Here is an 18,505-nt window from a genome sequence, read left to right on the forward strand (position 1 = left end):
TTTTACATGTTTGTTTGTTAGTCAATGTGTTAGAATTCTATAAATAAATATCTACTGATCGTGTCTCTGATCCCCATGAGAGTAGAACTTATATTACCGACACGTATGTATTTTCGAATTAATTTTTTTTATATATTAAACTTTATCACTGCACATAACACAAAGGTAGCGAAAAGAAAGGGATGAACAGGTGACAAGCACCTCTATCCACATCCCTCCTTAAAATACACATAACAGGTGACAAGCACCTCTATCCACATCCCTCCTTAAAATACACATAACAGGTGACAAGCACCTCTATCCACATCCCTCCTTAAAATACACATAACAGGTGACAAGCACCTCTAACCACATCCCTCCTTAAAATACACATAACAGGTGACAAGCACCTCTATCCACATCCCTCCTTAAAATACACATAACAGGTGACAAGCACCTCTATCCACATCCCTCCTTAAAATACACATAACAGGTGACAAGCACCTCTATCCACATCCCTCCTTAAAATACACATAACAGGTGACAAGCACCTCTATCCACATCCCTCCTTAAAAAAAACATAACAGGTGACAAGCACCTCTATCCACATCCCTCCTTAAAATACACATAACAGGTGAAAAGCACCTATATCCACATCCCCCCTTAACATAATTATACATAACAGGTGACAGGCACCTCTATCCACATCCCTCCTTAAAATACACATAACAGGTGACAAGCACCTCTATCCACATCCCTCCTTAAAATACACATAACAGGTGAAAAGCACCTCTATCCACATCCCCCCTTAACATATACATAACAGGTGACAAGCACCTCTATCCACATCCCTCCTTAAAATACACATAACAGGTGAAAAGCACCTCTAACCACATCCCCCCTTAACATATACATAACAGGTGAAAAGCACCTCTATCCACATCCCTCCTTAAAATACACATAACAGGTGACAGGCACCTCTATCCACATCCCTCCTTAAAATACACATAACAGGTGACAAGCACCTCTATCCACATCCCTCCTTAAAATACACATAACAGGTGACAAGCACCTCTATCCACATCCCTCCTTAAAATACACATAACAGGTGAAAAGCACCTCTATCCACATCCCTCCTTAAAATACACATAACAGGTGACAGGCACCTCTATCCACATCCCTCCTTAAAATACACATAACAGCAGGTGACAAGCACCTCTATCCACATCCCTCCTTAAAATACACATAACAGGTGACAAGCACCTCTATCCACATCCCTCCTTAAAATACACATAACAGGTGAAAAGCACCTCTATCCACATCCCTCCTTAAAATACACATAACAGCAGGTGACAAGCACCTCTATCCACATCCCTCCTTAAAATACACATAACAGGTGACAAGCACCTCTATCCACATCCCTCCTTAAAATACACATAACAGGTGACAGGCACCTCTATCCACATCCCTCCTTAAAATACACATAACAGGTGACAGGCACCTCTATCCACATCCCTCCTTAAAATACACATAACAGGTGACAAGCACCTCTATCCACATCCCCCTTAAAATACATATAACAGGTGACAGGCACCTCTATCCACATCCCTCCTTAAAATACACATAACTTTAACAAATATAACATATAAATGTACAATTAATGAAATAGAAGAAGCAACCAACACTTTTGATGAAGGTCTAATTTTAATGCAAGTAATGTACTGGTCTGTATCATACAATTGATATGTATTGTTCTTATTTATACTGTAGGTAATGACGTCGTTGAAATACAGTAAAGCCCCAGTAAATAGGATGCCTTTGATATAATTATACAAGTTACACTTTGTGAAAATGTACCCCGATGGGGTAGTGTTAAAAGATATATTTCCCTTCGTTCGTTCAGCAGAAAAGTATCCTCTGAATAAAGATATCCCAAAGCTGGGTTTCTACTGTTTACTTATATTATTAATACCATTGAAAAACTCTTTCAGACGGTAATGATCTAGAATGTTTTTCGTGTTTATGTTATTTTATACAGTTTCAATCTTCATGTCCTGTAACATTATCATTAATACGCTGCCCTTAATTAATTTATTAGCCCAGCCTGTTATCTATTGCATCAATTATTAATGACAATATTATTTCATCTACAGTTGCCTGACAACTAGAGTGTTTGCGATCAAATAAGACGTTTACCTATCAAATAATATACGCGTAAGTAGCATCCTAATGTATTACTGTCTTGTCTCTGTATTGTTGCAGAGTATGTGGTAGCGGTAAAGATTATTACATGGCTATACTTCTCGTTATCTCATTATACTCATATCAAGTAATGATGATATGATACGATAGAATTGTTATTTTGATACATTGTTTATTGATTGAATGGGAATAATAATAATATTTGTTATGCAATAGAAAACGGTTTATAACAAAATGCTTAATGCTTTAAGCTACATTCGCACTTGTTCTGTTTCTCGGAACGGAAGACGGCGTCGTTTGTTAAACAATGTAAGATCATCGTTTTTCGTTCCGCAAAACGGAACAAGGTGTGAGTGGAGGTGGAGGAGTTTCTAATAATTTTTTTGTACCGTGTTTTTTTTTTACATTTTCAAGTCTTCATATTTGGAGACATTTTTAAATGATTTAATATTAATAGAAAAGTAAGTATGTTAAATACTGTATGAATTGCTCAGTGATAAATTGTCAATGGGAACTGTTGTATAGAAAAAAAAATGAAACAAAAACAAGCTTTTATTATTAATTTTTTTCACATTATCGTCGTTGACCATGGTCAGTACTAGTAGTTTATCGGTCATCAGAACTCGGAATCCTCTGTCCTGTTAATTAAAAAACATAACTGATGGAAACATTTGAAATTTTAATAATTTTTACAAATTTAGTTCATGTTGCCGATAATATGTTACTTTTATTATTGAAATTCACATTCCCTTAGGACAAAAGTAAAACATTAAATTGAAAAAACACATATGATTTAAAATTTACACAGTCCATAGCAAAAACAAAATATCTAAATGGTTTTAACAAATTAAATAAAGTATAAAAATAAAAACAAATCTTCTCTTCTCTTTTCCTTTCCATTTTTGATTGTTTGTTTTCTGCATATAATAACAAACACCGTTTAGCATTAACTACACTAAATGATGAAATATTAAATATACTGTATTACAGATCTAATATTTTGAATGTTTAGAGTATTGAAACACTTCCTGTTCTAATTAAGTTTTATGAAAATGAACCTCAAACTAAAATACAAATCGAATGTATTGAGTTTGATCGTGTTCAATGTCCTCTCTAGTTCAGTTTTTAATAAATGGTCTCATTTCCTCTCTCTTTAAGAAACTTAAAACACGCCGAACTTTCAATACGCATGTAAATCAATAATTTCTCATGTTCTAGTATGTTCTATTTTGTAATTTTCTCGCCGTTTTTAAGTGCACTGTAATTAAGAAGATAAAAGACTCAATATATGGGGCGAAATGACTGAACCTCACTCGCCAATTACTGTCGAGCTAGACATAGCGAATGCTTAATTTGTTCAGGTAGCCAGCGTAATCATCAATAACCACGGCAAAGAAAAACGATTCGTTTTTATTTGATATATTGCTTCAAAACCCAAACATCGTTGCATTTAGAATAAACGATAAAAAGTAATGCAATATTATTGAACTACAGTATTGCAGGTATTCGTACTGGTTATTGTTTAATATCGGTATTGGAAATTAAAACTTTAAAGTTTTCATGTTATTGTCATCATCACTTGGTGTTTACATTAATGATACTCATTAAATCTCTATTGAGACCACTCACTATAATTTCCCACAGCATTGTATTTCCTAGCACTTCGACTTTGGAGTCATTTATACTATATGAAGAAAGGGTTATGTTGAAAACAAAATACGAATGCCATGATTGAAAAGAAACGAATTTAGATTGAGAATTTCGCATTTAGTGCATTGTTTTTGAATACTAGTACTCTAGTAGCTAGATCAACTTTCGTATGCACTTTGAGGTCCAGAGAATTTGACTTCAGAAATTGGTTGAGGGTGGTCAAACAATCATTTTTGGCTTGGTTACACATTTTGAAAATGTGGCGAAAGGTCAAAAGGTCAGGGTCAAAGGTTATAAGATCAAACAAAATTATGTCCTTAAATCTCGACAAATCTGTAACCAAGCCAAATATGATTGTTTGACCACCCTAAACCAATTTCTGAAGTCAAATTCTCTGGACCTCAAAGTGCATACGAAAGTTGATCTAGCTACTAGAGTATAGTGAGTTGTTATTGTGTGTATTGTTTTTAGTATTTCTATATCTTATTATTTTATATTATACAGATAAATAGACACAACAATGACATTGCTACCATCGCGTTGATACCGTACGTATTAGGCCTACTTTAATGTCATCATCGATTGTTTTTCGTATTAAGCAAAATAACCATTACCTGTTAGCATAATTATTTTTTTAGATTTCATATACATTATCGCAGAGCTAATGGGATCGTTATACTGAATTACAAACTTAATAACATAAACCTTATTATTAGTTATCAGAGCCTCGATCTATGTCATAACTGCGTTCCGATCCATGATAACCATAACAACGCTTATAAACATTCTGACGAATGACGCTTGACACCTGTCGATGTATCCATATAAAAATCTAAATCCATTCTTTCAAAGGCGGATTGGAAATATAGGCCTGTTACCAGCTGGAATATGATGAGATAACTACATACGAAAATCCACGCTCGATATTTTTAGAAACGATCAATTGTATGTTTTTCTTTCTTGAAGATCAACAACTTACATTGAGCATAATTCTTTATCTTCTTTCGGGAAAAAAGTGTAACATAGTGTTGCAATTGTTAAGAATAATTATAATCTAATATTTAGCCTAAACCAGGTTTGTTATGATATAATGAAAACGATTTTAATAAGAATTTCCCATGGTAAACCCTTTTCTTTTCGTATTAGGCCTATACTTAGTAAAGCTTCAGCTGTACATATAGTTATTTAGGAGGCTGTTACAGTTTTAGCAAATGTGGACATTGGTGGTTAAAGGGTAGCTTCAGCGTTAAAATTATAATGTTTATTATTTATATTTAGGTAAATTGTGCAACACAGTTACTCAACTCGTTCTTTGAGAGCGTTGATGCAGATTGCGGTACTGAAGCCCTATATAAGGAAAAAAATGACAATTTGTAAATTTGAGCAGCGTTTAAACAACTAATTTTAAAGGACAAGCAGGGCTATGGTTTAGCCACCAAGTAAAGTAATAATGAAAAGAAGAAACATCAAAATAAGATGGAGAGATGACAAGAAAAAATATAAAAACTTGAGTATAGCAAAAGAGAGAGATAACATAGATAGCTTTGGAGGAGGGATATGTCCTACTGTGGACTGACAAATCCTGAAGAAGACGAAACAATATAAATGTTAAACCCAGGGCTACTATTTAAGTAAGAGCGCTTTCAGCTATTTCTATTTTCTAGAACATAGAAATACCAGTTTGGTAACACGGGTTTTAGTTGTGCATGTTTATTTGTATAATGATAGGAGACGTATAGACATATCCACTATTTATTTTATTTAACAAATTGAGGAACAGAATGAGCCTAATATATTTTGTTTATCGCATTACCATGATATGCGTATAGTAGTGTAAATAGGCCTATCTGGGAAAAACAACATTAATTGCATATTTACACGCACTAGCACATACCAATAAATAAATCAATGCGTAAATGATATAGATCTTTATGTGAATCTATTAAAGTACAACTGGTTCCAGAGTCTCTTCGATCGAATTTGTTTATAACCATTCCAAACCTTAACTTTTGAACAGCGTATAACATTAATGACTCTCATTTTTAAAACATTCAGCTATATGGTGTAACCTACCTGCAGACAACATTATTAAAGTACACACTGGCGCCAAAGCCTCCTTCGGTCGTGGTAACTGGAAACGTAATTAATCCACTATTTTATTAATATACATCCATCTACCTTAACTTTTGAACAGGATACGCAATTAATTACTTGTTCTTTTATTTGAAACATGATGTAGCCTACAAACAACATTATTACAGTACATAACACTGGCTCCAAAACCGTTCAGCGAAAAAGCAAAACAAAATAAAAACCTAATTAGGCCACGACCTATAAAGCATAAAAATGTTTCGCAGTCAATGAAGTTTTCGCGTGTGAAAAGATCGTAGATGACCCATCCGTCACCTTGCCAGTGTTGTCATCGTGAAAACAATTATTATAGATAATTCATATAGAACCAAAAGGTTAAATATTATTTAAATCATGATATATATTCAATATGGTATTAAAAATACCGAAATGTTAGTCAATTTATCTGAGGTCAGAATGCCATTCGCCAAAAGCGTAACTAATTAGAGCTATTAGAAGGATTTACATTTTGTGGTATTACTTTTACTCAACATCGCCTGCGGTGGTGCTACATTGGGTCACTAGGCCTAGTGGAATCTGAGATGCGTTCACACGCACTTAACTCTCTTTGCTTGCTTAAGTTTGGTTCCCACTAAAGTCTTGGACGTAGACGCAACGCAAGCGATTTTAACCAATGACAAGCACCACTTCGAATAAACTATCGTTGTGATTGGTCAAATTACTTGCGTTGAGATTTTGATTCTTGTGCGATATTCTACTTTTTGGGGATACATTCTTTGCATTAGTGCGCATGTGTAAGTTCTGTGTTTGCTTTTAAAAGTCTAGGCAAAATAACATCTTGGACGAGAGCAGGTTCAGTAATTGCCTAAGCAATATGTGTGACTATGTTCCTGGTTGATGATATTACCGGATAAATGAAATGTTATCTTCTTAAACTGATCAAATTATTTCCATAAGTATGACGAACTTTTACCATCGTAATCGTTGAACCAGTGGCAGCGACAGTTCAATTTTATCTCCATCCCAACCGCTTTCCCCCACGGAGAGGATTTACTATTTAGGGACCAGACAATGTTTTCATTTCTGGTATTCTAGTATGCCTTAGTTCCAATTTAGATATGAATATACCGAGGAGGGGTACATACCTTCCAGACCTATCCCTTCCCATGGGATTTACTGGGGTGAATAGTTCTATTGGAGTTGTTTGGTTCTCTCTTCTTTTAATTCGTAGTCTGTGTGTTTATCTTGACACCAAAGCCATCATATCAATACTATGATCAATGGTAACAGATCACTTGTTGGGCTGTTCATTTAAACATATCAATATTGTGACTTCGTACTTAAATTAATGATGCTCCGTGATCGCCCTTTTTCAATTCGTATTATGATACATATGCTTCTGAGTAAACGATTTTCTCGTTAATTATCATTTGATTGTTTGGGGAATAGATCAGTGAGATATACGCAATTTATCACTACAAGTGCATTTCGCATCTGATCTGGAGATTATCTTGATTTATGAAATGGATTATTCTGGTTGATAAATTTTTTAAAGAAAACGTATGAAGACAAGTATGTTCATAATGTAAAGTTTATTATCGTACACTAAAATCGAAATAAATTGATTTGGACATCGTTTAATTTAGCAGTAAAGCAACGGTTTGCATGTAGAATACAATTATAATACTCCTTATAATACCAACACATGTGTATTTAGGCCTAAGTTCACCTAAAGATTTTGTCTTAACAATAATTATGCAGTGTGTTTATATTTAGCAAACAATATAATTACATTCCTACTATATTCTCTAAAGTTGGTAATCAATCTCATATCGTATAGTTTTATTCTTGATTGATAAAATGAAATGATTTTTTTCTATATATACGAATGCATTTCTTTAGTACTTTTCAAATATCATATACCAGCCCATTCTATTATGTAAAGCTCTGTTTACACTATCAAACTAGTTTGACACAAAAAGTGTGGCAGTGATATAACATCATCATGTCCATGTATGGGTCAAATCAGTTTGATAGTGGGGACACAGCTTAAATCGACTGTTATATTATCCATTTCTATTGCATTTTGTCAATTATTGTTCAAATAAAGAAGCCTTTTATCTTTGTCAAATATAATTATGTCATTGTGAAGATAATTCGTTTATAATTTTATCTCTCCTACCTATTATAGCCTAGTTCATTCTATTTCGTAAATCGACATCTATTATCTATTTCCATTGCAATAATGGTCAATTAGTATCTTTAGAAGTATGTATTATTTTCCAATCCATGTCATTGCGAAGACATTTCGTCTGTGATGTTTTGAAACACTCATTATTCTATGCCAGTTCATTGTCATTCAAAGTATACAATACAATTACTTAACCAACGCAGTTAGTTTATTTACCAGCATTCGGTTAATGCATATAACCGATTTACTTCTCTGGTAATCGACAGCCATTTATATCCATTTCCATTGACAGTTAATATGTATATAATTACGCCTTGATAGGCCTCTATTTGTGTCCACGTTCTACTGTCATTAAAATGTTCATAACCGACATCCATCTTCCAATCGATCCATTTAGAAACGAAACAAAGTTAAACTAACCATAATCATTACAAACATTAACCACACCATTATCGCAATGACGATTATTTTGAAAAAGGCTAAAATTATAGCACAGTTTATTACGCAATTTATAAATTCTGCATTTTGACTCAAATATAATAAAATTGTTATTTGAAACACTTAGTATCAAATGAATATTGAATTTGACACACTGTATCGTAAAGGTAGCATAGCGTAGGTGTCGTGGCAATACCTGAAGCAAAGAATTATTTTCAATGAACAGTTTATTGATGATTTAAGTAAGGCTTTAAGACAGGTTGATTCAATCAAAATAATTTATTAGGATAACAGTAAATATGATCATGGATAAAATAAGTAGAAGAAGGATATGCATCAGTCTGACATCAAACGTTCCATCTCTTTTACCGACAGAGCACAGACCGCCCACAATGTTACAAAATAAACAAAGGCTTCTTAGTGAAAAGATAATCTAAACAGAATAAAATGATATGAATAAATAAAGAGATATTGTAATTGGCATCGGAAAGGATCCCTTTCGTGGCTCTGCCTACTCTGTAGTCAGTTTTCCCCGGTTGTTCCTGTATGCTTTGAGCTCAACTCTTCATCTCGTTTTGATCTTCTGGTTTTTGCCATTAATGTCATTCGTGTCGTTTTTTGTCCTTGTTCCTAATGACCTGTCCATCTTAATTTTGCTTCTATTATTGTATCCATAGTGTATTTAAAATTTGAACATAAGCTATTAATTTTATACTGTTTCGGATGCAATACATTCCGTAGAGTTGATAATCGTTAACCCGCCGGCGAGTAAACAATTGCATAGTTAAGTTTTTGTTAAAAAAAAGTAGGTCTGTACTATCAAAAGTTGAAGAGTTTTGATTTTTAAGTATAAATAAATATTGCTTCTTTCATTTTTATTTTGTCCTGTTTTGTGTCTATGTGTATTTAATTTCTACGTTTTTGCTAAATATAAATTTACGAGACAAGTAAAAATACATACTATCTTTCTATACCGTTTGTAGGTCTAAGTTGAAACTGAAATTGCGTTCAATTTGATTTTAGATTGAAAATCGTTGGCAAATAACTTTCTCTCTTCGTGTCAAATTATTTCATAGCTATATATAGGATATATAGTATAATGATGGACGAATCAAACTTTAAGCCGAACGGTAATATTATTTAAGAATTTGAACTTTATATTGAACTAGAACAGTGTTTCTTTTTATTATACAAAATACAAAATGATAGCAATTTGATTAGCAGTAGAACGCATCAGTTGACCATCGGAGACATTTTAGACTAAAAGGTAGATCATGGAGAATTCTCCATGGGTAGATGGAGTTTATTGATTTTTTTGCATTTAATGAACTTCTTTTATTTAAATTTCAGATAGATTAGGTCTTCATTATTTGTAGCAAAGCCAGGGCTTCCTTTATCAATTTTGTTGCCTAGGATTGTTTATGATTCTTTAAAGATGTATTGTCCCTCAGAACCTTGAAACATTAAGATTCTTGAAATAAGAATGTGAATAGGCCATTTTGCAATAAGTTATTCACTCCAGTAGATAAAAAAAAACAAACAAAATAATTTTACTTATAATGAGAAAAGAAACAGTTAAATTTAACCAAAAATCCATTGTCTGACAGAAAAGTTAACTTTTTTTACAGTTGTTTTTTTTTTTTTGTGTCTTATATTTTTTATTCAAGTTTCTGCCATATACAATACAAAGAAAACAAAACTATGCTAGTTGGTCAACCCAAAACAGAGCACAGAAATAAACTTCCCAAAAAATGACGTTTTACAATTAAAGCAACTACAAGAAAGTAACCGACTACACACATTTTCAATATCAAACTTATTTATGTCATACGGTATTCAACAACAAAACATTATTTTTCCAGGGGACAATATAACTTATATCATGTATTTATTGTCATATTGCCACTTTACAGGCCCTAGACATGATATCGTTCGAGAATCGGCTGTAAATTTGTCATTCTCTATATTTTTGTGAATTAGAAGCTCTGTTTAGCCTATGTGTATGACAGTTTTTTGAGGAACTTTTTTGTTTATTATTAGTTTTATTGATTATTAAAAATTGTCAGTTTTTTTCCAAAAAAATCTTTAAATGTTCTTAATGTTAATACATTTCAAATGTACGAAATGGGATTCTACTATAGATAGAATATGATGATGATAGAATATGAAATTTTAACGACTTAATAGAAATGCATGTGAGATTATAAAATCAATGCGAAAGTCATACACTTATTACATTTGCATAAATCGATGTTATTTTTAATTCCTTATACAAGTTCGATACAAGTTCAAAATAGAATCACAATGCTCCGAAAAGGTGTCTCACTCAGTCACAATATCTTCTTGTTCATGATTTGTCAGCCTAGCCTAGCCTAGCCTAGCCTAGCCTAGCCTAGTCTAGCCTAGCCTAGCCTAGCCTAGCCTAGCCTAGCCTAGCCTAGCCTAGCCTAGCCTAGCTACACAGTGGACATGTCTCTCCTCAAACGCTCTATATTTGCTTGTCTCTTTTGTTATTCTCAACCATTTTTTTTTTATATTTCCTTAGGTCATCTTTCCATCTTATGTTGAGTTTGCCTCTTGTCATTTTCCCCATCGTTGGTTGCCAAACCATATAGTCCTGCTTGTGCATTAATTGTCATGAAGTCTTGGTACGTGGTTTGATCTTTATCCCTTTTTTTTTGTGCATGGTATCTATTATTACGCCAACCATTCTCCGTTCCATAGCATACTGAAAGTTGATCTTAAATTAACTGTTTTTCTCAGTTAGTCTCTCTGCGTTGCTGATACGTACAATAAATTATACACAATATAAAAAAATAATGTAAGTGATTCTGAGAAAGAAGTGGGAATGTTTTTAGTATTGTTTAGTGAAAGGATGCACGGGCCAACATTGAACAAATTATTATATAAATTACAGAAAATTAGACCATATGATCTTAAACAAGTGTACCAATCAACATCACAGATGTATCAGCACGGTAGCGATTTTGCACCGTACCACTTCATGAAATAACCAGATTTACCTTTATCAGCATATGCACGCGCATCAATTTAAAAAATAAATAATTTTAGAAGATTCGTGACATGTGCTTCAATTTTGAATGCTCACTTATGTAATTATACGAAAACACGACATAACGCATTATTAATCATTATTTTGCAGAAAATATAACATAGCACGAGTGTGTCCTATATATCAGTAATATTTGAGGTCACTTACAGCCCCTTAGCAAAAGTGGTCTGCGCATTAAATGACGGCGTTATACAATTAGCTTGAGAATAATCACCATTCTAACGCGTAACTTTCCACTTTGATAAGTTAACTTAGCTGTACAATCGATGATTTTGATAATTGCAATTCAACATTTCATTGCTGTATGTAGGGCGAGAACGAGCTAAATGCACATTTTGTAAAATCTAATTTAGATATTGACAAGTGATGTTTTTCTCTGACCACTGCTGCACGATCCACAATCCCATCGAGACGATCACAGAATGAAGCCGGCCCAGGAACTTCTAGGAACCATTCTAAATCGACGTAATACCATCGAGAACACGAATCTTAAAATGTTTAAATTTATACCGAACAAAACCAACCACTGCTTGTGTTAGAGTTTCTTCATTTGGCCTTTGAACAGCCTCAAAATGTTCAAATGTTCACTATTTCTATGGATTAGCTTTAAAAAACGTGCCATCAATTGTTTTGCTTCGTAGGTAGAAAGAATATGAGGCAAGACTTATATAAACATGACTTTTCTCTTGTACTTTCACAGAACAATATTAACGTTTTTATGACAGATGTTATTGATAATTGATAAAAACACATTTATGATTTATGAGATTTAACAAAAATAATTCTGTATCATGGTCATGGATTAAAGCTTAGTTTCCAAAGAACGCAATACAAGGAGGTAAACCGCAACGCAAGTGAGTTGACCAATCAAAAGCGATGGATTATTTGAACTGTCGAATGTGATTGGTCAATCAATTGCGGCTTACGTTTGTGGCTTTGTGTTGCGTCCCAGTTGGAACAAGGCTTTAAACTAAACATAGTGTAGCTGCAACAAGATCCGTTCTTCGCCCCTTAACAGACACCGCACCGCCGAGAATATGTAGATAGTACACAGTACTGTTGGTATTTGTCGCAGCCAGACACAAAATCAAAGGATTGTTACGAGTTCCTACCTTGGCAAGGCGAGCTCAGTGTCCCGCTGTTAGATTGCCTTAGTCAAACTGCTTACTTTAATTACTACCAGATAAAACCGAAAAACCTTTTATTTATGTGACGTTAGAATATTTTAGTCAATTAAGATGCAGATGATTGTATTAACTTCTTGTGATTGGTCAGATGTTTGCCCTAATCTGATTTTTACTTTATTCACCATTCATTGTATGGTTAAGATTCGATTGTATAACACTCTCTTACGCACGCTCAACAGAGACCCTCATATAACAATATTAAAATAATTTTATTATGACTGTGATGGCGCTAAATATGGAGACAGAATATTGTAATCGCAGTTCATTGTGCGTACGTTAATGGGAATAAATTAGGCCTACGAATGCATTTAGCTGATTGTCGTTGTTTTTTCGTCAGAAGATTATTGACCGACACACTAATAATATCGATACCAATAATACTATATTGAATTTGACTACTCAAACACATTAAACGTTTTAGGTATACCGATTTTATTTAAATTATTTTTTAATTACAGATTGCATTAAAAGCTATTTCTGGAAATTGATTAAGGACACTTTTCATCATACTTTTAATGATTTGGGACTTTGGATAAAGAATATATGAACTGCTTTATAAGCGAGACCTGTTTATTTTAGTTGCGCTGTTGATGATCACCCACCGACCACTCGTGTAAACGCTTGCTATCGTACAGTAAAAACGGTAAACGTAAAGGTAAGCTTGCATTTATTATATATAATAATGATATTATATATTTTTCACTCGATACTTCAGCTTTCAGTGGATAGAGTCTCACAGACTATTGCAAGTCATCTAGATACGTGTCTGACTTTCACTGGCTTGCAAAAGTCAGTGAAAATAGGGTGTATATTTCTTATGACGAAATTAGATTGCAACATCTCCAACACAATTTCCCTACGATATTGGAAAAATGATTAGGTCTACCAAGAATCGGCTATCTGTGCCATAGATGTTTAGATTAGTTTCTTAGTAGTTCATGTTATTTGTTTTATTCATGTTTTAGTTCTTAGCAACGACAGATAACTTTCTTTTATCTGTATTACTAAATCTTATTTCAACATGTATAAATCCTTCTTCATAAGGTTATTTATTTTATACTATAAAAAGATAACTCTATATCCCATGTTATTTATTCGTATATTGACATCATAGTCGTAGTAGGCTCTAGTGTACATTTCCGATTTTCTACGATGAGCTTTAGTAATCCTACACTGTACACATTCTTAACATCATCTCGTGATCTATGCGTCTGCATTGAGCCTATTGTTATCGAATTCCCCAAACAGGCAATTGAAGTTATGCATGTATATCTACCTTAAGCTGAATCAGGTTAGTGCCAGAGAGCTGGTATTAAACTGTAGTATACGCTAATCCTTTGCTTTACGTTTAAACCTCACAAGAACTAGAATTATCTTTTACGTTTTGACATTGTGTAAACTTGTGCATATAAGCATAAGACTTGTAATAAGACTTTGTTTATGTAGAGCATCGTGTGTATATGTTCTGATGTTCTGGGATATTCTTGTATTCGAAATGATAGAGGTAGTAAAGGGGGTGGCGTGGCCCTGTACGTTAATGAAAAGTTTAACTTTGTTGAGAATTCTATCTGTTCTCCCGATGGTCTTGAATTGTTGTGGATTGAAGTTAAGTTGTCCAATTGCCATTCAATCTTTGTATGTGTGACTTATTTCCTCCCTAAATGTAACAAACATATCATGAACTTATGGATTATCTATGCTCTAAAATCGACGAAATCCACAGCTCCAGCGATAATGCCTCATTCTGCATTATGGGTGATTTCAATGACTTTGACCTTAATCCTCTTTTACTTAACACTGCTTTTAAACAGGTTGTTAACTTTTCCACTCGTGTTTATGTAGAGCATCTTGTGTATATGTTTGTCTTGTGAACCTCTGAGGGTCCCTAACGATCAGCAATAGCTGGATGGATCACCCTCATTAAATATGGTTAAAAAAAAAAACATTTTGAAGTCGCATGTCTCAAAGATATTTCTAACAAAAGTCTTTTTTAGATAATAGCTAAAGTCTTTTCAGTTTCTATAATTCTGAATGATGGTTGAAAGAAAGTATTTTAGATTTCCTAATATAACGCGTGATTCCTACAGACGCAACGCAAGCGAGGTCGACCAATGGCAAACGCCAGTTCGATTGATTCATTGGTTGTGATTGGTCCTTGCGTTGTGTCCCTCTAGTGGGAACCACGCCTAAGTAAGTCTTTACAACTACCTTGTTGAAACGTTCAACTAGTGAATATTATTACAGTTAGAGTAAACAATAGATTTTGAAACAGCTGGCAAATAATTTAAAATCAATAAGACTGTATAAATTGTCATTATTGCATAGTTATATTATATTAGGGAAACTATAGGCTATACCGTACTGCAGGTATTACAAAATACCCTTTTTACAGTAAAGCAAGTAGTTACTGCAGTAGCCCAACTGATAGAATGATTTCTTTCAGTCTTCTTTTTTACTCAATGTGAATTAGAAATATTGCAGTTTGTAAGTTGCTAAGTTACTAATATTGTGTCTTTTTTTGTCTTTTCAGTGTACTAATTATGGCCGAAAATGGAAGTGACGTGTTACTCAATATGACATCTATGCCAGACACAGACCATGAAGTGAACATAGGACTGGTGTGTTTTACATTATTTATTACGTTAGTTGTTTTCTTCGGATTTGTTGGAAATAGCCTTCTGATTTCTATTATTGTAAGAACTAAAGATATGCGAACTGTTCCAAACTTTTTCATTCTTAGCCTGGCTATTTGCGATATCTTATTTCTAGTATTCATCGGTACAATTTCAGCCTACCAGTTGTGGATGTTACTGTTTGATTTCAGGTACTCTTTTCCGTACAACGATACCTCTTGTAAGATTATTAACACTGTGTTTGTAGTTTTCCAGGCTGCATCCGTGAACACACTGATGGCTCTATCTATTGAGAGGTACCGGGCCGTGTTCTGCTGGAAGAACCGCACCGCTGATCGGTATAAACAGAAGTTTATGAAACACACGATTTGTATAGCTAGTATATGGACGATAGCTCTGGCGTTCGCGATTCCTGCCTTTATCAAAACGACTTACACTGGAGGAACTTGCGAGGTGTTTATCATGGGATCAAAATCTGCAAAGATGTATGAATCGATGCGTCTTGTACTTCTGAACGCTCTACCACTTTGCATAACATGTGTGTGCTATTTTAAAATCATGGTTAAGCTGTTAAAAGCAACAAATCTTGGAATACAACAATCGTTTATAAAAAGACGACGAAAATTAGCAGTCATAATGCCAGCGTTAATTCTGCTTGTGACCGGTGCCTGGTCTCCATATATCTCGACCGAATGGGTTCGGGAATTTCACGACGTTTTCAATTTTACCCCTGAGAAGTGGAAACTTCTTTATAAATTCCACATGGCGGGTTTTTATCTAGCAATCATCAACGCTGCTATAGACCCGTTGATTTTATGTATCATAAGTCGGAAGTTTCGTCATAGTATGTTCTGTAGAGTATCCTGTTTTCAAAATAGGCATAAGTTGCTGTCGTCTACTACACACGAAACAATGCGCACGTCGTTTGTATAAGAAATAAATAGAAAGAAAGAAAACATATGTTTAGCTAAGTTTGAATTTTGCACTAGGAGATGCCAGACTATAATGGTGATTTCGATGTTAGTTGGTTTGACTTTGCTATAGAGAAGGAGAAGCGATTTTGATAAGTACTGAAATTGGTATTCAATGGTACATTGCGTCAAGTTGGACAATTTACCATTATACTGATAATTATAAAAACTATAGTGGACATCATATACGAACTTCGGGTTTTTACAGGGTTGTCTGATTATGTTAGCTGTACATAGCTTAGCATACTGCACTGACAAACTTTTCTTTGCAAAATCGAGCAAACTCTAAGTTTATGGAATAGTTTCCAAAGTTAGCTAGTGTAGACCAGTTGAAAATGTTAGGCAAACAACAAAACACAAGTACAGAAGTTTACACTCCAGGAAACTTAGCAAACCTAGCAAACTCGATCAAGTAACTAAGCTTGCAAACGTAGTGGTGTGCTAAGTGTAGACTAAGTTTGTATTTTATTTATTTACAACAATATTTAACGTACCTTCAGTACATTGCCTTTGTTTGCAAACTCGAGCAAGCTGTGTTTTGCAAGAAAAGTTTTCGTTTTGAGTTCAGCAAAATTCTTCTAGTACCTAAACACTCCGTCTTCATGATATAAAGTTTTTACTTTGTCTGTTACCCACTTAATTAACCCCAAGTACATCGTTTCTGCCATTCTATTTAGGTCAGTTAATGTTTGGATAAAGTATACTATACGAAAACAATACTGGTTAGGTAGGTCGTTCTTTCTCATACTTTTAAGAAAAGTAGGTGACTTAGTATATACTGAATGTGTACAGTATGTGTTCAATTGGGCAAATAATTTCATGAGGTGAGAAAGATAAAAGGATATATATTTTCACGAGCGAAAACCGAGTGAAAATAGAACAGTTTCATCTTTCACCTCATGACATTATTTGCCCCATTTCACGAATAAAGGATTCATTATTTGCTGTAAAAAATGTAATATTAACTTGTATAATGTGTATTGAAAATTGTATATTATTATATATTTGTAACTAAGTTATAGGATGTTTAAAGAGCATTTATTTGTTTCTCAGTATATAGATATTGTTTTTGACATTGCTAAAGTATATTGTAATGATTAATAATTTTGTATCACAAAAAGGTTATAACAAAATGTACAAATATTCTATACCGATACATTGGCAAATTCACCACTAACCTATCGCAACACTGACTGGTTTCTATATGTGTGCTACCGCCATAATGGATCAACCGGAACCGGTAGGGTCAACGACTAGAACGGACCGACTGACAGACTGACGGACAGACGCAAATGCACCGTATGTACTAAGAGGACACTGGGAATGTTTAGCCATTGTTAAAACCACCGCACATGAGTTGATTTTTCAGTCTTTGCATCGGGCCCCGGCTGTCCGGCCAATATTCCTCGCCCTCCTAGATTTTAAAATTATGATGCAAAGTTCTGACATTAGGATCCTATTCAGTACTTAATGCCACGTTTGCGGCTTCCCCCTCCCCATTCATCAACTACTAATGATAAAGTACACCTTCTAGGCGAATTTGATCGCGCGAATCGAAAACGTCAGCATATACGCATGCGTTATGTTTCCATCTTCTACACCCCTCTCTACGCATGCGTATAAGCCCGACGCTTTCCATTCGCGCGAACAAATTCGCCTACTGGAAAATCGGCTTTATAACGCACGCATTTTAATTGATAATATTGTAATAGGTCTACATGAGAGTATCTGCGCGGTATATTAACATATTTTAGACACTGTGACCTCCTATAGGCGGCCTACTTGTACTGACGACCAGACTTTTCGTCGGTAACCAACGTCCTGGGCATACAATAATGTCAATTAATATGTAAATAATAAGTATAACATGTAATAGTATGTGAATGAATAAATGTTTAATTATTTCATTAAATCGGAGCTTCAAATATAATATTTTGTGTTTTTATTCGCATCACATGTGTAAGAAAATACCCGTAAAATAATTATAAACTGTTATTTGACAAATTGCGAATAAAATATAAATACATTCTTGAACCCGATCAAAAAGTTGATAAAATCTGAGGCTATGTGAAATTATAGATTTAAAAAAT

General features: G+C 34.0%; 1 protein-coding gene across 2 annotated transcripts in view; it reads left to right on the plus strand.

The window, feature by feature from the left end:
* LOC140056224 (endothelin receptor type B-like) overlaps nt 1-18,334 on the plus strand; it is a 28,342-nt gene extending 10,008 nt beyond the window's left edge. The window contains exons 2-4 of one of the 2 annotated variants that reach the window (XM_072101518.1): nt 2,133-2,193; nt 13,270-13,466; nt 15,342-18,334. In XM_072101518.1, the coding sequence (XP_071957619.1) occupies nt 15,352-16,377 (1,026 nt within the window). In that variant the 5' untranslated portion in view covers nt 2,133-2,193; nt 13,270-13,466; nt 15,342-15,351 and the 3' untranslated portion in view covers nt 16,378-18,334. The remainder of the gene's footprint in view (nt 1-2,132; nt 2,194-13,269; nt 13,467-15,341) is intronic. The other variant, XM_072101519.1, reaches the window with a different exon arrangement.
* Nucleotides 18,335-18,505: the final 171 nt, after the last annotated feature.

Source organism: Antedon mediterranea, chromosome 8 (assembly GCF_964355755.1).
Source record: "Antedon mediterranea chromosome 8, ecAntMedi1.1, whole genome shotgun sequence".
NCBI classification, from domain to species: domain Eukaryota; kingdom Metazoa; phylum Echinodermata; class Crinoidea; order Comatulida; family Antedonidae; genus Antedon; species Antedon mediterranea.